The 23088-nt window shown below is 46.6% G+C and overlaps 1 protein-coding gene across 1 annotated transcript in view; it reads right to left on the reverse strand.

The window, feature by feature from the left end:
• VILL (villin like) overlaps nucleotides 1-23088 on the reverse strand; it is a 97268-nt gene that overhangs the window by 28450 nt on the left and 45730 nt on the right. The window contains exons 5-8 of the mRNA XM_066585445.1: nucleotides 22064-22172; nucleotides 2998-3108; nucleotides 992-1191; nucleotides 253-331 (exon numbers count right to left, since the gene is read on the reverse strand). Of these exons, the coding sequence (XP_066441542.1) occupies nucleotides 253-331; nucleotides 992-1191; nucleotides 2998-3108; nucleotides 22064-22172 (499 nt within the window). The remainder of the gene's footprint in view (nucleotides 1-252; nucleotides 332-991; nucleotides 1192-2997; nucleotides 3109-22063; nucleotides 22173-23088) is intronic.

Raw genomic sequence — 23088 nt, forward strand, 5'->3', positions numbered from 1 at the left:
GAGTCATATAGAAGAGTGAGAAGTGTTATGGAAGCCCATCTGGTGGCATTGAAGAGCATAGAGTGCTATAGAAGAGCAGGGAAAGGTAGAGAAATGCATGGAGTGGTACAGAAGAGTACAAAGTGGTAAAGAAAAGCAAAGAGTGGTATGAAAGAGAAAGAAAGACTACTGACAGTAGAGGAATCACAGAGGGGTCGTGGTCGGATCCTGAGATGCATGCTAGCAATCTCCTTGCTCTTATGTACCGCTAACCTGGTGCTGCAGGAGATCCTGGGTCAGAGGTTTTGTGGCAATCTCTTCCACCACCAAGTCTCCACCTTTCTCAAACACACTGCAAATAAAAAGAGATTATAAAGGAGAATTCACTGAGCTGCTCCATACAATCTATTCTCTGTGAGCAGTCGTTCCAAGATGGCAAGATGTCAGTAGTGTTCTCCTGTATGTCACCCTGAACCGCCCAAGCAAAAAAGGGTCCCAAACTTATATGTGGGCTGCCACCAGCCAACCCATCAAGTGCTGCATGGAAGAGCGATGGGAGAAGCTTCACTTATGGGCATGTTTAATAGGTTGCAGTGGGCAAACCTGGTCCCCAGCCTGGTGCCCTTAATTGCATATAATTGTAAATGTATAGGTGTCAATCAGTATTGTGTTCTCACTCCCTTATGAACCAACTATGTATATTACATGGGCTTAAGGGACGGCAGATAGTCGCTGTTGACAGGCATAACAGGGAATACGGGGGCTCTGATAGCCCATATGGGTCATATATATTTCTGATGGCATCTTTGATGTCATCAGTGGATTCCTTGAATTTCCCCAGCAGTCCTCCCGTATGATCGACTTACTTCCAATTCCAGGTAGTTTTTAGGGAATTGCTATGTAAGTGATTCCTCCATACACTCTGGAGAATGGGTGCAGCCTGCACCAACAACATATGCTCTTTGCATTAGCCGTTTGGAAACAGGATTTACAGCTGCAGTTTCTGACTTACTGGTAAAGTCTGACATTTGCCTTTTGCTGTTCATCCGGCTTCTCATCCGGTATCGCATCCTTCAGTTCCCCGGTTCTGGGCCCGAGCACGGCCGTCATTATCTGCATCAAGTCCGGGGAGTCTTGTTCATTGTCTATGATGCCAATCTGCGCTCTTCCTCCTCGCTCGTCATCTCTTATGCTTTGAGCCAAGGCACAAGCCTGGGAAGAGACGGAAGGTACGGCGAGTCCGCAAGTTACAATGGCCTCAGGATACGGTATTTCCAACATACAATGGTCATAGCCTATTCATATTACATGCTGAGGGATGGCCGCACTTGTTAGGTGTCATCTAGAAGTAGACATTTTTATGTAGACGTGCAAGACATCATAAACTTGGCTCAAGTAGGCGCTTTCTCCTTCACTACATCGCCTCATGGTTGGCGTACATGTGCACCATTATGTGGTCTGTAATACACGTCTATATAAAGTCTGACCTGCCCTGGTTACATCTCCTTATATAATAATCTACCTATACTACCTCTATGGTGGCAGAGTAGCCACTGTAGTGGCATGTTTGTGCCACTAGGGGAGCTAACTGTCGAATGCCAGTGGGCTGAACTCTTCCCATAAGGACTCCCAGTTTGGAGAAGAGGTGGGCACTGCCAGGGCCTGTGGAAGCCACGAGCCACTAAGAGGCGCATTATAAAAATGAAAATTCCAACAAAGAAGCCGCAGAACTGCGGAGCGGCGAGAATCCAACATCAGACAAGAACAGGACAACACTGCTCCCCCAAACCTCCAGCAGTTGGTCTCCCCACTTCCCAGGAGAGGGGATGCCACACAATGGTAGACGCGTGATGCTGCCATCAGTTTCTAAATTAGTTAATTATTTTTCAATGAAATGGAAAAATGTCTCCGTTTCGCCTTCTGATGATTTCTATGTTCTACTGTGAATAAATACGGTTTCAGGAGATTTCCAAACCATTGCGTTCGTTTATTCTTTATATTTATGGAATGTTCTCGTCTTTTTTGGAATTGGTGTTGTACTTCCTATGTAAATCTGGCTTTATAATAATCTGCTTTATATACCTTTATCTGCCCACGATATATAATCTACCTATGATAGTGACCTAGTTACTGTATAACTCCAGCTATATAATAATCTACCTACTGTATATATGCTATACAATAATGGTGAACACTTTGTGGACTGCTGACATCATGCTCATTCGCTCATTCCCATTGGCGGCTATAGGGATATGTTCACACAGTGGAAAGTTTGCCACAAATTTCATGCAATTCTACATGGATTCTTCATCAACTCCAGGACAAACCCGCGGCCCGCTACTATCAATGGGACTATGCTGCAGGTCTTAAATGTGCGTGTGGATACTAAAGAATAGACATGCCGCTTCTTGACATGGACGCTGGACCGATCTCGCCTCTGGAATTCTGCACACAGATTTCCGATTTGAAAAGGGTTAAATCAATGTGCAGAAAAGCAGAAACTGGCGGATTAGCCCCGGATTTGTGCCTCGGCTTTTAAAGTGAGGAAAAGCCTGACGCAGATTTTGTTGTGTGAACAAGCGCTTATCGCCTGCACAGTCTTTGTGAAAGATTGCTGCTTGATTGGTAAATATGCCGGCTTAGGGTTGCGACCAATCAGCCTCAAGGACATTAGTAAGGTCGTGGCTAGTATTAGCCAATAAGGTCGGGTGTGCACTATCTTCCAAGTCATGCCGAGGGTGAGCGGTAGGGTTGGGGTCAGCGCTCTATGTTGGCTGGCCAAGTTCTTCCACACCAAACTTGTCCTCATTCTTTAGGGGCATTGGGCGGTGCACAGCGGCTTCATGGAAGAGACTGTATGACAATACACAAACGAGCTTCTCAGCATTGAATTAGTCTTCTTGCAGTTCCTCCGATGTATAATAGTTCCTTTCATGACATATTTCGGTATGAGGCAGCGATCCGGTTCCAATCATGGATTGTTTGCTCTACAAATCAGTGTCCTCCTCATTCACTTACCCGTATCCGCTCCGTTTTGTTGCTCTCTGGCCCATTCCACTGGATGATCACTTTTCCAAGGTCAAGAAGGAAAACGTCCCCTTTGTTAAAGCTGCTCCAGGAGAGCTCCACCTGAGAGTCAAAAACAGTCATTTACACTGGCCTCAAAGAGGCCATTCATTGTCGGAGACGCTGGGAGGACATTCAGATGGAATTCTCAGGTACATCAATAGCATTTAAGAATATAAGACAAATCACTATTGTTTGTCCTCTATGTGTGAAAACCCCACAAACTTTTAACCCTTTGCAATCCAATTTTGGATTCAGGGTTTCCTAGGGGGCTTTCTCTTTCTGCCATTATACAATGGCGCCATCTGCTGGCTACAGCCAGTACTGCGGTATGGGACATGCTGTCCCATACCCACACTGACAACAGAGCGGCCAGTAATATACAGTAAGAATACCCTGCCGGACGTCTTCCGACATTGGAGCTGTACAGCCTTCAATCAGAATGTCCTTAGATGTCAGACAGTGGATTGGAAAGGGTTAATAGATGTATCCTGACTCTCGATAGTAACGCCACCCAAACTGATTGTTCTTTGCAGTGGCTGAGAGCAGGGTGCACATACTTCTGACTTACCAATGGTGATGTCATCAGAAACTTCCCTATTGCACAAATCAGGTTTTTATGTTAAACGTATTTTTTAACAATTTTTGCTGATTTGGTTTGTAATGTGTGATGTATGATTTATAGTTAAAAATCCTGAAATCCTGCAGTTCTCACACCGACCACTAAGCTTAACAATAGTCTGACACTTCCTGTTCTGCAGAGAAAGCTTCTCAGCTGTCATCTCACTATCGTCACAGGCAGGGTTAGGCCGAAAGTGAGCGATAATCATTACATGTAAATGCAGGCAGCCGTACAATATTAATTCACTTATCGTTTAGTGCTTTTTTTTTGTCAGCATAAAAATAGTCGTCAGGCTGTTCAAAATTCATTCCATTTGAATGGAAATTGTTCAGTCTTTTGAGCACGACTTGAGGGCAGTAAACAGTGTACTCATTGTGTTTGCATCACATACACAATGAACACATTGTTTACTCATGCTGGGAGAAGACAGTGGAATCCTGCTGGCCAGACAATTCCTCGCATAAACACATGCCCACCCGAGCAAACAGCTAGTTCTACTTCAACTAAAGTTTACTTTAGCTAATGAGGGAAATAGAGATGATTTCAAGCCGTTATCTGTATGTGTATTTTCATGCAAAAAAGTCATCAATTTGTTCAGTCTTTAGGCCGTTTAAGTGATAATTGTTGCGTGTAAAAGGGTCCTTACACTAAGGCCGCATTCACAGTAGATGATCCACAGTAAGATTCACCATTCACAGTAGATGATGGTCAACAGCTCTCCACTTCCCTTCCTCCTCCCAATTCACTTCCCTCCCCTTCCTGCACATTGAACAGTGTATGCCCACAACACTCTCCCATAAAAGTCTATAGATGATGATCCCATCTCCTCCCCCTTCCTGCACAGATCACAGAGCATGTCCATAACACCTTCCCATAGAAGTCAATGGACCCTACTTATCCATGTTGTGAATGGCTCATGAGGCTGCTCTAAAGCATAATTCTAGACCCACATAGTCAGGTACAGAAAATACAATAAAAAATCTATAATTAAAAAACATCAGATGACAAAGATGTTAAATGTTTTATTATCTGGATTTAAGAGTAAAAGCTATTGGCAGTCTGTCCCCCATAAGTTATGTCTCGGGGCTTCGGGTAATGTAATCACTCAGAAAGTATATAGATACTACATTGCCTTTCATCTCATCCTCAGAGCAGTAATAAACACTCCGCCATGTCTGTGATACCGCCGCTTGTACACAGGATGCATTGATGCGGATCCAGAATTCTGCCTTTAGTAAAACAAACAGGACATCGTAACTCATCTCCTACAGAGTAGGAAAACAATGCAGAAGGTCACGACTACAGAGGGCAGACCAGTACTGTCAGCCAAACTAGACAAAACTTGTGATGGCGCAAAAGTGTGCGCTGAGTCCAGTAATGATGCCCATGAGCTCTTTTATGTACGTCTCCTCTCTTATATGTGTTTTAGGGCGGCCGCACATGGGCGTATTTGTGTGGGAAGGTTTTGCACAGACAATACGCAGCAGATAGAACCCACTGAGTCAGTTCTGTTTTGCATGCGCATTTCGCTCGCACGAAAAGAAAAACATGGCATGCTCTAGTTTTGGGCGCACTTGCACACCAAAGGTGCCTATAGGAATCTATAGGGGTGCGCAAATGCACAAATATGTATATCCGGGCATGTGCAAAACACTGCGCATACCAGCGAACACTGGCACCTCGTTAGGCTAATCAGCCTTTTAAATCAGGGCAGCTCAGTACTTGTGCCGGCACGGGTGCAAAAAAACTCCACTGCGCAAATACGTTGCACAGAAGCGAGCGTTTTTGTGCTTACCCTTCTGTGCGGCCGAGCTTAGAGTACTTTTAGAAGGGACAACCACTGGCATAGCTATAGAGGTCACAGTTGCTGTATAGTTTAGCTACAGCTACAGATGACTGCAGGCTGTATGGTTTAGGTATAGGTACAGGTACAGATGACTGCAGGCTGTATGGTTCAGGTATAGGTACAGATACAGATGACTGCAGGCTGTATGGTTTAGGTATGGGTACAGGTACAGATGACTGCAGGCTGTATGGTTTAGGTGTGGGTACAGGTACAAATGACTGCAGGCTGTATGGTTTAAGTATGGGTACAGGCACAGATGACTGCAGGCTGTATGGTTTAGGTATGGGTACAGGCACAGATAACTGAAGGCTGTATGCTTTAGGTATGGGCACAAGTACAGGTGACTGCAGGCTGTATGGTTTAGGTGTTGGTAGAGGTACAGCTAGACACTTTGTTTCAGATCACTGAAACTAAATGACTAGTGAGCGACTTGCTCTTCGTGTAAACAGGCAGTTGTTCATCTCTGAATAACTTCCTGTTCACAGTTGTGAGGGGCTAAATCTAGATTTTCCCCTGTCTCAGAATAAATAAGAAAAATACATTTAATTTCTCTTCCAAACTTACTCTTTATCTGTATTTTCTTCCCACTATGTGACCCTGAAACTTGTCTTATCTGTCCTTTCACATGTTGTCCTGTTTTCCTATTCATGTTCCGAGAATCTTATCCAAGGACATATTCTGCTTTGATACAACTGTCACCAAGCGTTGATATATTGTTTATGTAGGAGACGTCTTTGAAAGACTTATTGTTAATTATAAAATTCCAGATGTCCAGCAGCTTCGGACATGCGCAGTGATTAGATCTTACGCAAGCATTTTCTGTTTCTATAAAGCTCTGTACTTTGCAAATAAACTCACTTCTTCTTTGGCTAACCGCATACCGTGTGGTCATCCATCTAAGTCGTCTGAGTACTCATATCTTTGACTAATTCGGAAGCAGACAGCACTGAACGGTCCGTTTGGATCCCCCTAACAATACTTGGCGCTCCAACGAGGGACAGAAGTTAACTCCTTACCTGCAGCCGATACCTGACGACCCTACCTGCCGACCAGCCGGACCAGAGGCCACGGGACCCCAGATCTACAAAACACCGGTGTAAGGTAAGCCCTTGACTTACCACCTCAGCTCTGGGTTCCCCTGACTTCAGTCACGTGTCGACGGGAAGGTGAGTCGCTGCATGTTTATAGGACGCTTCTGCCTGTTATTTACAGTGTTCTTAGTAACCGTGCTAGAAAGGAAGAACCCTTATGTGTGTATATTGCCATGCTGTCTGCTGTGTGCTGTAGAAATTATTGCTTTTTGCCGGACTCATAATGTTAGCTGTAATTTGTAATAAGATTACTAAAAACCGCCAAGCAAGGCAAGCTGTGGTCCTTCCTCTATCCCCGTAAGTATAGTAGTAATATATTCGTAATATATATTGCGAATAAATATCCTACCCGTTGCGGACGTGGCAGAAGGGACTGAAAAGTCCAAAAGTATTTCTGCCAGTTGCGGACTCGCAGAAGAGATTGAGAATAAATATCCTGCCCATTGCGGACGTGGAAGAAGGGACTAAAAAGTCCAAAAGTATTTCTGCCAGTTTCGGACTTGCAGAAGAGAAATATCCTGCCAATACTTACTTGGCAGGAGGGCCCTCAAATATCCTGCCCCGTTGCGGACGTAGGCAGAAGGGACTTAAAAGTCCATAGTATCCTGCCAGTTGTGGACTCGGCAGTAGGGACAATAGTGGTAAATCGAGAGGTAAGTCCATAGTTAGAATGGGGTCTCAGACTTTCCTGACACCCATTGAGATAATAAGATTGGGGGAAGGGAAGGACATCTGTAGGCAAGCCTATGAAATATATAAACAGACAGGTAAAACGACAGGAACCTTTAACTATGAGTTCTGGCAATAGTACGGGAGAAAGCAAGTTAGGCATGGGGAGAGAATCTAGCAAGTTGTTGAGAAAAGCAGGTTAGAATTTTGGGAATCTTAGACCAACAAGTTTGGGAAAGATTCAGAGATAGTCAAAGATTGAATAAAAGTATGTTAGACAGATGGATTGAGGCAAGTGTAGATACGGCAGTTATCAGAGAATGGGAATCCTTTATAGTTTGTGTTCCTTTGGGACATAAAGCAAGTTCATGCAGAATCTGTGGACAATTATGTGACAAATAACCATTATTGTTTCTCTTGATGTCATGTAATCTAATCTTTGTTATACGTCTTAGTCTTTTACAACAAAGTGTAAGAAAGTTATACCCCACTCATATCTGTGGGAGCTTTTAAGAATACAAGGGTTAAAAATGCGGAGAATGTTGCGCTGTTAGAAGCCCTTAGCATGTTTTTTGGGGTTTTTTTTCTATGTGTTTAACTATTCCTCTGCCGTCCGGGTTTGATAGTCAGTGCAGAGAAATATACCTTTGTTGTTGCTAATGATTGGTGTTGTTTGAAGTCTGAATGTTCTGGCTGTTTTCCAAAAATCTTAGTTCTGTTTCATAGAGATATAAAATTTAAGGTCATAGAAGAAAGAAAGACGTTGAATGAATTACGTGAATTATATGGTTTTAAAAATAGAAAATATATATAGGGATTTTAAGGTATATTTTTTGCTTTTTATGTAAATGTCAGTTCTGTGATTGGTTGGACGTGTGCATGATTGCAAAATGTGTGTTCTTTTTTTTTGGGGGGGGAAATATCAGTGATGAAGTGGTTGTTGTGGAATCTGGTATACTTCTCTAGTCTTACAAACAGTTAAAGTTTGACTGATTCCAGGGGGAGGTGGGAGTGATTGAATGCATTTGTTTGCAAAATGAGGACAGTTGCATCATACGCGTTACGTCCTGTGTGAACTCTTACTAACATTTGAATGAGACTTGACCGCATGAATGGATGAGAGTTAATGATAATGACCCGTGTTCAGACTGTAATGAATGTAAAATGTGTGATGTAGGTGTTGTGTGCTGATGAGGTGTTAGTCAGCCACCCACCGCATGTAGGCGCTGTGTGCTGATAATTTGGAAGCCTGCCAACAAGCCACAATTATACTGTCTCTGAGAGAATGTTCTGTAGAAGAAACGCGCAAACGGCCATACCTGTACTTACACCTGCTGCCAAACTCTGCACCTTTCTGGGCCTTGTTTTCATACTGCCGCCCATGGATCCACTCTGTTTCCTCTCTTATGCAACTTGTTACCATGCAGGGCGGCGCTGGGTCCCGCGGCCGGCGCGCGCCGCTTCGAGCTCGGCTTCGGCGTCCCGGAGCTGTGCTGTCAGGGATCCCCCGGCGGCGTGGAGCAGCCAGCGTGCAGCAGCGTGGAGCAGCCAGCGTGCTGCGGCGTGGGCGTGTCCGCCCGTAGGGTGCCGCCCGCTCTCATCCTCCTCCCTTATGCACAGTGGGAGAGTCGGCTCCTCCCACTCTCCGCCCCGGGGCGGAGGCTTTTAGTTAAAAGGCTGGCAGTGACCTGAACTCACTGCCAGTTATTGGTTCTGCTAGCCTCTAGTCAGGTCTATTCTAGTCTGTCCTAGTTGCTTGTCAGCATCCTTTCGTTTGCCTGTGAGCTACACCTCCAGCCTTGATTCACCTAGTAGTTTTGTTGGTCTGTTACACCTGCCTCTTCTGTCGGCACTCTGTCCCCTGTTAGTAGTTCCATCAGGTAGTCGCCAGGTCCCTAGCCAGCGCAGGGACTGCCGCCCAGTTGTCCGCCTGGGGTTAGCCAGGGCCGAGGCAAGTAGGCAGGGACAGTGGGGTGCAGGAGATCAGGGCACCCCAACTGGCGCTCGGGGGGCAGAGTGCCGTAACATAATAACTGGCCCTTTAAAACCGTTTTTGTCATGGAGGCGATCAGTTCCCTCACGAACCAGCTGCAGGCCCTGGTGCCTGTGATCCAGGATTTATCCGCCCGCATGGTGGCCCAGGAGCAGCGGGGGGTGTCGCAGGGGTCGGACGCCTCAACCAGCCCCGAACCCAAGTGCCCTCTTCCCGAGGTGTTTTCTGGGGAGAGGAACAAGTTTTTTGTTTTCCGACAGGCGTGTCGCCTGTTTTTTCGCATGCGTCCCCGTTCTTCCGGGTCGGAGGCTCAGAGGGTCGGGCTGATAATGTCCCTGCTGCGGGGCTCGGCACAGACATGGGCTTTCTCCATCCCCGAGGGTTCCTCCTGCCTGCAGTCCGTGGACTCCTTTTTTCAGGAACTCGGGGGTATCTTCGACGAACCGGACCGAGCGGGGTTGGCGGTTTCCCGGTTGTTGGCGCTGCGGCAGGGGTTGTTGTGTGTGGAGGATTATTGCTCCAACTTCAGACGCTATGCGGGGGATACGACATGGAACGATAGCGCGCTGAAGGACGTTTTTCTGCAGAGCCTCTCGGACGCAGTTAAAGACCTGTTAATTTCCCATCCCGTTCCCGGGTCCTTAAGGGAGGCTATGGAGCTAGCGGTGAGAGCAGATAGGAGGCTCAGGTCTAGGAAGCAGGACAGACAGACCCGTAGAGTCAGGGAGGTCAGTGGCCCTGGTCCCTCCTCTTCCTTACCAGTCTCTGCGCCCGAGCCGATGGAGGTGGACCCGCTGGACCCCAAAGAGCGACGCCGGATCCGTTTGTTGCATCGCCTCTGCCTCTACTGCGGGAAAGCTGGACATCGGGTGATAACCTGCCCACTGAGGTCTCAACGCCCGCAGCCGGAACCGGCGGAAAACTCCGAGTCCTAGGCGATTGCAGGGAGGATCGCCTAGGACTTCAGGTACTTCCTAAACTTTTGGTACCGTGTCATGTTAGATTCTGGGCTTTTTCCCGATCAGGGCGGGCGTTTATTGATTCCGGAGCGGCCGCTAACTTGATAAGTCTGGGTTTTGTCCGTTCTCTGATGGCGGAATTTGTGGCGTTGAAGACGCCAATTCATTTTACCAGCATTGATGCTACCCCTCTCTCTACAGGCTTGGTACGATGGAGGACCCCAAGATTACAGTTCACGGTGGGGGTCCTCCACTCGGAAGAACTGTCTTTCTTGGTTATGGAAAAAATGTCGGTTGATGTGGTGCTTGGTATGCCCTGGTTGGCACTGCACAACCCCCAATTTGATTGGTCCACCCGGGAATTGACTCATTGGGGGTCATCGTGTCACAATCACCTGTCTACCATAGCTGTGTGCTCCGCAGATACGGTGCTCATTCCGGAGTATTTGTCAGACTTTCAGGATGTATTCTCCAAACGACTGTCTAAGGCTCTGCCCCCTCATAGGGAGTGGGACTGTGGTATCGACCTGATTCCCGACGGTCCCATCCCTAAGGGAGCCATTTTCAATCTGTCAGGTCGTGAGCATGAAGCCCTCAAGTCCTATGTCTCGGAAGCTCTGGCCAACCGACATATCCGGCCGTCCAGGTCCCCTGCCGGGGCAGGTCTCTTCTTTGTAGAGAAGAAGGACGGGACACTAAGGCCTTGTGTGGATTATCGGGCCTTGAATAAAATCACGGTGAAGAACCAGTGCTCCTTGCCCCTAATTCCTGACTTGTTGAATCAGGTGGTAGGGGCTCACTGGTTCTCCAAACTGGACTTAAGGGGGGCTTACAATTTAATTCGCATCAGAGAGGGAGATGAATGGAAGACAGCGTTCAACACCCCGTTAGGACATTTTGAATGTCTGGTCATGCCTTTTGGACTCTGTAATGCCCCCGCTGTGTTTCAGGGTTTTATGAACGCAGTCTTCCACGACTTCCTGGGGGTATTTCTGGTCATTTATCTGGACGACATCCTGGTGTACTCACCTGACTGGGATTCACATGTGCGGCACCTGAGGTTGGTCCTGACCCGTTTGCGCGAGTATCAACTTTTTGTCAAATTAGAGAAATGTACTTTTGGCTCTAAACAAGTATCCTTCCTGGGTTATGTAATTTCCCCCACAGAGATTCAGATGGAGTCTGATAAAGTAGCAGCAATCTCCCAATGGGTCAGACCCGACAACCTCAAGGCTCTCCAGCGGTTCTTAGGTTTTGCAAATTTCTACCGCAAATTCATTAGAAATTACTCAGTTATTGCTCAACCTTTGACCGACCTGACTAAGAAGGGGGCTGACTTGAGTAAGTGGTCGCCGGCAGCCCTTGAGGCTTTTAGCCGTCTAAAAAAGGCATTCACGACTGCCCCGGTGCTAATACAGCCGGACGCACGACTACCCTTTTTTATTGAGGTAGACGCGTCGGAAGTGGGGACAGGAGCAGTATTGTCGCAGGAAGTCAGTGGGAGGTCTGGCTATAGCCCATGTGCGTTCTTTTCGCGAAAGTTCAATTCAGCAGAGCGCAACTACGACGTGGGTAACCGTGAATTGTTGGCTATCAAATGGGCTCTGGAAGAGTGGCGACACCATCTTGAGGGTGCTAGACACCCAATTACCGTATATACTGATCACAAGAATCTGGTATATCTCGCCAATGCGAAAAGACTCACTGCTCGTCAAGCCAGGTGGGCGTTGTTCTTCGCCAGGTTTAACTTCGTCGTGACATATATCCCCGGAGAGAAGAACGTGAAGGCGGACGCCCTGTCACGGAGTTTCGGGGTACCAGACAGTGGGACCATGACTCCCGAGAATATCTTAGCCCCCGGCGTGGTGGTGGCAGTGTTAGAGTCTAACTTCGTCCCTCAACTACAGGATGCTCAGCAGGACGCTCCGTCAGGGGTGCCGGAGGGCAGATGGTTTGTACCAGAGACCCTACGCCCTAGAGTCATGGATGAGTCCCACTCGTCGGCTCTCGCCGGGCATCCAGGGTTCCAGGGGACCCTGGAGCTTTGCTCCCGATACTTTTGGTGGCCAGGCATGTCTCAGGAGATCCGCAACTTTGTGAGGGGTTGCTCGGTCTGTGCTCGCAATAAGAGTCGGCGGCGTCCTCCGGAGGGTCCTCTGAGACCACTACCGGTTCCTTCCAGTCCCTGGTCTCACTTATCAGTAGATTTCATCACTGACCTACCAGAATCCCAGAAGTGCACCACTATCTTAGTGGTGGTCGACCGGTTCTCAAAGATGGCACATTTTGTGGCGTTAAAAAAGCTACCCTCGGCAAAAGAATTTGCCACGATTTTTGTAAAGGAAATAATTCGCCTACATGGGGTTCCCCAAAATATTGTATCTGATCGCGGGGTTCAGTTTGTGTCGCAGTTTTGGCGTGCCTTCTGCAGAAACCTGGGAACGTCGCTTTCCTTCTCGTCAGCGTTCCACCCGCAGACTAATGGTCAGACTGAGCGGAAGAACCAAGACTTAGTGCAATATTTACGGTTGTTTGCCAGCGAAAAGGCTTACCAGTGGGCAGAGTTCCTGCCGTTGGCAGAGTTTGCACTAAACAACCGCCTTTGTTCTTCTACTGGGGTGTCTCCATTTTTTAGTGTATACGGTCAGCATCCTCGCTTCCTTACAGCAATCCCTACTCCGTCGCTCTGTCCGGCAGCGGATGACGCCACAGATACGCTTCGGGGAGTATGGAAAGAGGTGCAGAGAAACTTGGAGGCAGCGGGGGCCCGTATGCAGTTGCGCAGTGGGAAGAGTCTGTCTGTGTCTGAACCTTACAGGGTGGGACAGAAGGTATACCTGTCTTCTAAAAATCTCAAATTGCGGGTCCCGTCCTTGAAGCTGGCGCCACGTTACGTGGGGCCGTTTGCCATCACGCGTGTGGTGAACCCACTCGCCTACGAGCTGGGGTTGCCAGCCACATGGAGGGTTCACAGGGTATTCCATAAGTCGCTGCTGAAACCTACCCACCTCCGGTCCCCCTCCGCCCACCCTGGTCCGGGATGAAGTCGAATACGAGGTCCAGGAGATACTGGACTCTCGTCGGTGTCGAGGAATCCTACAATACTTGGTGGCCTGGAAGGGTTTTCCACCAGAAGATCATTCCTGGGTGGCCGCATGTGATGTTCATGCTCCCGTGTTGGTACGGCGGTTCCACCGTCGTTTTCCAGATAAGCCTGGTCGAGTTTCCGGGGGCCCGGAGGTCCCCCGTCAGAGGGGGGGTAATGTTACCATGCAGGGCGGCGCTGGGTCCCGCGGCCAGCGCGCCGCTTCGAGCTCGGCTTCGGCGTCCCGGAGCTGTGCTGTCAGGGATCCCCCGGCGGCGTGGAGCAGCCAGTGTGCAGCAGCGTGGAGCAGCCAGCGTGCTGCGGCGTGGGCGTGTCCGCCCGTAGGGTGCCGCCTGCTCTCATCCTCCTCCCTTATGCACAGTGGGAGAGTCGGCTCCTCCCACTCTCCGCCCCGGGGCGGAGGCTTTTAGTTAAAAGGCTGGCAGTGACCTGAACTCACTGCCAGTTATTGGTTCTGCTAGCCTCTAGTCAGGTCTATTCTAGTCTGTCCTAGTTGCTTGTCAGCATCCTTTCGTTTGCCTGTGAGCTACACCTCCAGCCTTGATTCACCTAGTAGTTTTGTTGGTCTGTTACACCTGCCTCTTCTGTCGGCACTCTGTCCCCTGTTAGTAGTTCCATCAGGTAGTCGCCAGGTCCCTAGCCAGCGCAGGGACTGCCGCCCAGTTGTCCGCCTGGGGTTAGCCAGGGCCGAGGCAAGTAGGCAGGGACAGTGGGGTGCAGGAGATCAGGGCACCCCAACTGGCGCTCGGGGGGCAGAGTGCCGTAACACAACTACTCATTTCTCACCCTTTTACACTTTATCCTTTATTCTTTTCTGTACTGAATTTTCTGGCCATATGACGACAGTATTGACACAAAAGCACAGGGGACAACCACAGCCACTTGGATACTACTCCATGAGGCTAGATCCAGTGGCTCGAGGAGCTCCCTCATGTGTGTGTGTGTGTGTGTGTGTGTGCGCTGTGGCAGCAGTACAGGCAATGGTTGACAAATCTTCGGAGTTGGTATTGAACTACCCCCTAGTGGTCCTCACCCCCCATGACACCCGGAGCATATACACGCAAGTGCAACCCAAGCACTTATTTCTGGCCCGTCAAATCCAGCTACAATGTGCTCTTGTCATTCTTTTCAATGTTGCTACTACCTTGAACCTGGCTACTCTTCCAATTAAGTACCCTAGTTCAAAGGGGGGGAGGAGAAGACATAGGTGATCTAGGTGTTGCAGGTCCACTATTTAAAAAAAAAATTCTTTCTCTCTTTTTGCAACAAGGTTCTGATCTTTTTGAAATAGAATACTAGCCTGATTGTCTAGCAGTAATCGGTGCAAGGGGTTTCAGGAGTGCCAATTCAGCTGGCAGAAACTGAACCGCTTAAGGTAATGTTTAAAGGATCGCGATGCCTCACACGCTTCCTTGTGCTGGAAGGTCCTGAAAGCATATTGGGAACTGACGTGATGGGACCCTTGGGATGTTGTATCAAACTTCACCCGTCCGGTGAGGCTCGTATACACCCCGGGTCTAAAAGTCACCCGACCTTCTGTCGGATGGCAGCAGACAAAGCGACACCTCTCCCTGTCCTCACTCTTACGCACACAGAGGAACAAGCTCTTAGCCCCCTTGGTCCGTCAGTACCCCCTGGCACATGTCCAGGAAGATGCAATTGCAGACATTGTCTCTTCTTTATGTTAACTTAAAGCCCTTAAGGAATGTGTCTTCCCAGCCAATACCCCTTTTGTTCCCCGTTAAAGAGAGAGTTTAAAGGGCCAGTCAGACTGTCCGTATTTGTTTGCATTTATTTTCAGAGGAAAGCAGTACTGTTGGACAGTGCTGCCATAAGGGGCACAGAATAGCCCACAACCAGTTTACCAGATGCATGAAGCTGGTATTAGACGCCTGGCCAATTCCCGAGGGCACCGCCCTCTTGTAATATGTTGATGATTTACTTTTTTTTTTATGTACTCCTGACCCAAATAGTTATCTCAATCCATCACTAAGCCTTTTGTGTTTCCTCCATCAAGAATAGAAAAGCTGTAAGTTTACTAATGGAAGCCATCATGTTGCCAAAACGGGTGGCCATAATAAAGGCTACTGAAGCCCCTGTTAACAAATGCATATTTTGAGTTTGTTTTTTTAGATGGTCCCAGGGTGAGGCTGGACAACTCCACACTGGATATGCAGTGGTCACACAACAAGATGTCCTAAAAGCAGAATGCCTCCGCATGTCTCAGCACAAGAAGCGGAACTGAAGGCCCTCACTGAGGCGTGTAGAATGGTAGAAGGTAAGACGGCAAACATTTACACTGACTCCTGGAATGCATTTGGCATAGCTCATGATTATGGCCCAATATGGAAGGCCAGACAGCTTGTTATCTCAGTAGGACAGCCAATTAAGAATGGTGCAGCGGTACAGAGTCTCATGGAAACCCTACTACTACTACCTGGCAATGGAGAGTTCACACCGATTTCTACAATGGAGAAGCGAGAGACGACACCCTCGCCGACGGCACAGCAAAGGCAGCGGCCCTCAAGCCATGTAAGAAAGAAGAAAAGATACTGACAGCATAAGTCAGTGACAAAACTTTGGACTTTGACAAAACTTTGGACTTTGATATGCTAAAGACTTTACAGTTACAAGCCAGCAAGGTAGAAAAAGACAAATGGACTAAATATGGGAGCAGCAGAAATGGGACGGCGTATGGCGAACAGTCAGCAGAATAGCCTACAGAGGTCCCTATCCCCCATGATGGCCCAACTGGTACACAGAATCAAAAACAGCAATGACGTCGACACTGAACAAGAATAGGTGACACCTGGGTTCTCTGTAGCTGCTGCATCATGTGTCCAAATTTTGCATGATCTGTGCCGTAAGCAACAGGGCAGAAGTAAATTTGCCACATAACACTTGCCTAGACCACTCTACCCATTTCAGGGATTGCAAATTGACTACATTCAGCTCCCACTTGTTGGGAAGTATGAATATGTGCTTGTTGTTGTTGATTTCTTTTCAGGTCGGAGACCTACCCCGTTACCAAAGTAAATAAGCAGACCCAGACAACTTAAAGGGATCTCACTCCCTACAACCTGTAGACTGGGTGGTCGTAAAGAGGCGTGTCCGGAAATCCCTAGGGCCCAGATTCAAGGGGCCCTATCAAGTCCTGGTGACCACACCTACTTCAGTAAAAGTTGAAGGAACTGTTGCTTGTCTTGGGACTAATGGGACTTTTCACACCCTACTTTGCCCCCCCCCCCCCCCAATGAGAAGGACATTTTGTTTATTGTTGGACTTTTGGACTCCTCACTCCATGCTTCGCCCTTATGAGAGGGTGCAAAATGACAATGCCCAGAACCACTTTGTTAGACACCACCAAATACTGGTAGATGGACTGAACACCTCACAGGTGAAAGACTGTTGGACTTGTACACACAGCTGGTGCCACTAGTTTTCCTTTCTTGGCTGTTCCTGTTCCGTCGAAAGAACTGCTTGCATGGACAAATGAAAACTCAGAAACCAGAGATAGCTGGTGGGGTAACACATTTAGTTCTTTGAACCCTGCCAATTGGTTCTCTGGTTTAGGAGGGTGGTTCATGGGAATTTTATAAAGTCTGCTTCAAGTAGTGATGATTTTGCTCGTCATATATATTGCTTTAAAGTTAATCATGTCTTGTACCACACGTTGTAGTAAAAAGGCTTTTGCTAAACTATTAACCCAGATGGACTTTGGGACCACCACATGACTCTAGGGAATCTGGCAGGAGCTGGCACCACTCGGGTGAACGTACCTAGCATGATGGTGGACCCTATGTCCAAATGGGGGAATGTGAGGGGTTAATTCTAGATTTTCCCCTGTCTCAGAATAAATAAGAAAAATACATTTAATTTCTCTTCCAAACTTACTCTTTATCTGTATTTTCTTCCCACTATGTGACCCTGAAACTTGTCTTATCTGTCCTTTCACATGTTGTTCTGTTTTCCTATTCATGGTCCGAGAATCTTATCCAAGGACATATTCTGCTTTGATACAACTGTCACCAAGCGTTGATATATTGTTTATGTAGGAGACGTCTTTGAAAGACGTATTGTTAATTATAAAATTCCAGATGTCCAGCAGCTTCGGACATGCGCAGTGATTAGATCTTACGCAAGCATTTTCTGTTTCTATAAAGCTCTGTACTTTGCAAATAAACTCACTTCTTCTTTGGCTAACCGCATACCGTGTGGTCAGCCATCTAAGTCGTCTGAGTACTCATATCTTTGACTAATTCGGAAGCAGACAGCATCAGCTGAACGGTCCGTTTGGATCCCCCTAACACAGTGAATGGGTGGCCAAAAGATATATCCAGCGCGCTTCTCTTCCATTTACTGTACGACTATTGCTGCTGTGTTAGAGAGCAGGAACAGTAGTCATCAGGACAGTAAATGCAATGTAATCGCTATCACTCTGTAGAGCCGGTGTATGACTATTATATGGAGACTGCGTTATTTTGAGGTGTCCCAGAGCTAAACTGCTGTATCTAAGCCCAGTGTTATAAAAGTTTTAGATATGGTGCCTGTGAGACCAGGGGTGTAACTATAGATGATGCAGGGGATGCGGCTGCACCCGGGCCCAGGAGTCTTAAGGAGCCCATAAGGCCTCTCTTCTCCATATAGGAAGCCCAGTACTATGAATAAAGCACTATAGTTGGGGGCCCCATTACAGGTTTTGCATCGGGGCCCAGGAGCTTCATGTTACGCCTCTGTGTGAGCCGATAGATATATCAAATATCTGCACATCTATTTAGCCAGCCCTTCCATGATGTCATGATGAGGACGGCAGAGGTGGGACCCCAGGGGACTTTAAAAGTAAAGGGGGATCTTCTCCCAATTGTCAGACCCAGGAGTTGCATCTAATGGCAGCCTGTCCCCCGTTCTATGCGCTCCGGGACTATTTGGAACATCTTCATAAACTGGTATTTTCTATTATTTTATCCCCTTTTGTTTGTATAATATTCTCTGTATATTTGTAGCCCCTCAAACGTCTCTAAATATCTCCTTTTTTATATTTTTTATCTAAGCACTACTGACCCTTTTTAGAATAAGGCATTAAACTCTATTTACTCATTCTTGAACGCTTTAAGTGATCCATCACCTGAGGTGTGTTAATTGTGTGAAGGCTGGTGGAAACCGAGGGGGCTCACCTATGATGTACATTTACGACCTGCAGCGTCGGGGTATGTATGAAGAGAGATGGCGGTGGTGACCTCTCTTCATACAGTGCAGACGTCAGCTGTTTATTACAACTGACACCCGCGGGCAATACCTGCAATTAGTCACGCGGCCGATCGCAGCTATTAACCCTTTAAATGCCGCTGTCAATTCTGGGGTGGCTTGACAGACTGCCTGTCAGATTGCAGTATGATGCAACGCTATAGTATTACATTATACTACAGGAGCGATCAAAGCATCGCTAGTTGTGGTCTCCTAGGGGGGCTAAAAAAAAGTGAAAATCTGATCAATAAAGTTTTGCTCATCGTAAAAAAAAAGTAATAAAGGTTTAAATCACCCCCCTTTTGCCATATCTATTAAAAAAATCTAAATCATAAAACAAAAATACATAAAAGTCTGATCTGTCAAAGTAGTCCCCCCAAAAAGTAAAGAATGTCAGAAATGCACTTTTTCAGTCACTCTGTCACCCAGAAAAAATGCAATAAAAAATGTTCAAAATGCCATATGTATATCAAAATGGTACGAACGTAAACTACAGGATGTCTCTCAAAAAATGAGCCCTCGCACAGCGACATCGATGCATGAATAAAACAGTTATTGCGCGCAGAAGATGGCGGCAGAAAATAATTTAAAAACATTAAATGTCTTCCAAAAAGAATACAAGTAGTACAGCAAAAAAACCTATCCAAGTTTGGTATCGCAGTAATCGCACCGACCCAGAGAATAAAGTTATCAGGTCGTTTTTGTTGCAGTTTGTGCGCCGTAGAAACAAGACGCACCGAAAGATGGCGGAATGTCTGTTTTCTTTCATTTTACTCCCTTTTTTTAGTTTTTCAGTATATTAAATAGCACCACTGAAAAATACAACTCGTCCCACAAAAAACAACAAGCCCTCATGCAGCGACGGCGATGGATAAAGAAAGGAGAATAAAGGAGAAAAAAGGAAAATGGGAAAAAAAGGGCTGCATCATTAAGGGGTTAATAATGTATATATGTGTAGGGGATTACAAACATACAAGAATGTGTGGCCCCTACCACAGATACATGTGTGAGGAAAATGAGGGGTAGCTGTTATAATTAAAAGGCCATTCTGGCAAAAACACATTTTTGCCCCGCACCCCACTTTCCCCTTCACCTGACTGCCTGTCACACTCTGGAGGTCTCCTCTGTATATTGCAGCCACTTCCCTGCACTGCAGCCTCCTGTCTGATGCTTATCAGGCATCATCTTGATGATGAAAGTTCTAAGTTTCACTTTCACATCAGTCCCATAATGCATCAGAATAGCATTAGCTAGAGGCTTTACCATTTCCTCCTGCTGGAAGGACACTTTAATTAACATTACATTCTATATTTACCTAAATAAGTTACAGAAAATAAGTGTACAGTCAGGAGGATGAGCTGTGATCTCCTCTACTATACCTGTGTGACAGGAGGTGTGCGATTATCATCAGTAACTATGACAGGAGTGTCTGTGTCCCCCCTGGAGGCAGTTTCTGTGTTAGGGGCCATGTAATAGCATCACACAAACTGACTAGAAAATGGATCCATAACCTCAAGTAGATCTGAGCTGGTCAGAACTGAGATTACATGACTATCTGAGGAAAAAGAGGCCCACTTATATATACTGGGGGGATAGCTACATAATGCATGGGAAAACAAGTGGCCAAAGTAGCCTTTTTCATAAAACAAATGAGATATATGAGGGAAGAGGCAACAGTGAGGAAACAAATAACCAATTTGCCTTCTAACAGCCATTGTGCTGACCTTCAGGGGCTAAGGGTTGGTGTACATTCTAAGACCCCTACCCTAAAACACCACGAGCATCTGTCACACCAATGCCCTGTTTAATAGAAGTATAGAATGGAGTCCAGGACCTGCTCATCACCGTACAGCTTAGTGAGTCTAATCCGTCCTGCAATCCAAGGGCATTTCTAAGAAAAGTTGGTCTAGAAAATAGGCACCATCAGACTGGAAAAAGGGAGAAGACATTTCCAGTGACTGAGTGGTGTCCCTTCACTGTCACAAGAGAAATACACTATACAATGCTTTGGAAGAACCGAAGGCCATCATCTTAGCATCTTATTGTCCTATCATCTATGTCTTAGGGTAGCCAAACACATCATCAGATCCAGATTGGATGGACCTGCCAATGACAGTAGGACCAGATAATCAATTAATGTTCTCCTTCGATAACAAATGTCAAGGGGAGATAAGAATCGGGCGGTTGAAAATGAACTACCCAGTTCTTTTGTTCTTGAGAGATAAGCCAAGCAGGCATGTCTATGAGAAAGACGGATGAGATACCTTTCAGAAGAATTCCTTCAAGCCCCATTTACACACAACAATTATTGTTTAAGCGAACAAACGACTGAACGAATTAACAGCTGTTTTGCATAGAAATGCTGAGTGTTTAACTGTACAGAATCGTTAGAAATCCTCTCTATTTCCCTCATTAGCTAAAGTAAACACTGTATATGTTACTCAGGTGTGCGTGTGTTTATACGAGGAATCTCAGGCCTGCAGGATTTTAATTAGTGTGATGATAAAGCATTGTCTGCTGCTGATATGAGTAAACAAGTAGTCATTGTGTTCATGCAAGGCAAACAATCACCCCTCCCCTCCAGTTATTCAGTCTTTCAAAGACTGAAGGAATGCCATTTAAACGAAGCGAAAAGCAAACAAGCTAACGACTATTTTTATGCAGGATGAAACCTAGCGATAAACGATAAATGAACGCATGGTGCACGATGGCTTTGTGTTTCCACGTAACGATTATTGCACAAATTAATTAGCTTGAACAAATTCTGAGCGATAATCGTTGTGTGTAAATTGGCCTTAAGATGTATAGGCAGACCTATGTAAGACGTATGGCCAACCTTATCAAAGTTGTGTGACCAGTCTTATGGCCCATTTACACGGGACGAGCTGTTGGACAAACGATGTATCAGTGATGCTTGGCCTATGCTGTTAACACAGGAGCGAGTATTGCTGGCATCACTGAAGCCGCTGCCGGCATGGAGCGGAGCGGGCCGGGGATTGTTCACCCGCCTCCATTCACAGTAAGCGGAATTGATCGCTTTTCATTTGTCGTTCCTTTTAAGCAGGCATAAAAATCATCGTTGGCTCGTTTACTTATCATTCGGTTTAAACAGCAATTGTTCAGTCCCTCTCATTCACCTATACTAAATGAGTCTCATTTGAACAAGCCAACAATGTATTTCCCTATCTAAAGAGACTCCACGAGTGTAAAGAATTAGCGGTGACATCACTCGCTCGATCGTTCAAACGAGAATCGTCTGATCTAATTGGACCCTAAGTTGTATGTCCAGCTTTATCTAAGTTGTATGGACCGTCTTATCTAAGACGTATGGCAGCCTATGACACTATTGTCAACAGCGCTGCACCAGTGTACAGGTTGTGTCTGGTATTGCAGCTTAGGTCACCAGACTTTCTTAGTACCCAGCATTAACCCTTCCATATTCCAGTCTCCATATCCAATCACGAGACTTCAGGCCGCGCTGCACCCACCTCTGTGGCCGACACATGCTTCCTCCCCTTCACATGAAGCAAGCGACGTATGTTGTACATGTTCGTCTCTACATGTTTAAATCCTGAGGCGACTCCTCCTTTCTTGTATCTGGTGTGAGAGAGAAAACAGAAACCTCAGAAAAAAGAGGAAAACCATTGATCTGCGGATTAACCCCTTGATGCCTAAATATCCACATCAAAATTTCATATTTTCAAAACAATACATTTCAAGAGCTTGTCCACACAGCGATCTGTCGTCGTCCATCGATTATGCTGCATACGGCGCTCGACGAAGAGCTGAACGCTGATCGCTCAGTGTAAATAGCAGACGTTCAGTACTGAACGGCCACTATGTGATGTCAATGGAGAGGGGCGGGGGAGAGCGAGGAGAGAAATCTCCTCCAGCCTCCCCGCTGTACTCGCGCCTGTGCAACAGCATGGGACAGTATTTGCAGGGATGAGTGTTGGGCATCGTTTGCCCGACGCTCGTCCCATCTAAATGGGCCTTTATATTCAAACCTATTGATAAGGGCCACAGCCGTATATTCAGACCTATTCATTAGGGCCACAGCCACATAGACATATTGATAAGGGCCACAGCCGTATAGTCAGACCTATTCATAAGGGCCACAGCCATATAGTCAGACCTATTGATAAGGGCCACAGCCACATAGACATATTGATAAGGGCCACAGCTGTATAGTCAGACATATTCATAAGGGCCACAGCCATATAGTCAGACCTATTGATAAGGGCCACAGCCACATAGACATATTGATAAGGGCCACAGCTGTATAGTCAGACCTATTCATAAGGGCCACAACCTTATATTATGACCTATTCGTAAGGGCCACAGCCACATAGACATATTGATAAGGGTCATAGCCGTATAGTCAGACCTATTAATAAGGGCCACAGTAGTATAGTCAGACCTATTGATAAGGGCCACAGCCACATAGACATATTGATAAGGGCCACAGCCGTATAGTCAGACCTATTCATAAGGGCCACAGCCTTATATTCAG

Source organism: Eleutherodactylus coqui, chromosome 12 (assembly GCF_035609145.1).
Source record: "Eleutherodactylus coqui strain aEleCoq1 chromosome 12, aEleCoq1.hap1, whole genome shotgun sequence".
Lineage (NCBI taxonomy): Eukaryota > Metazoa > Chordata > Amphibia > Anura > Eleutherodactylidae > Eleutherodactylus > Eleutherodactylus coqui.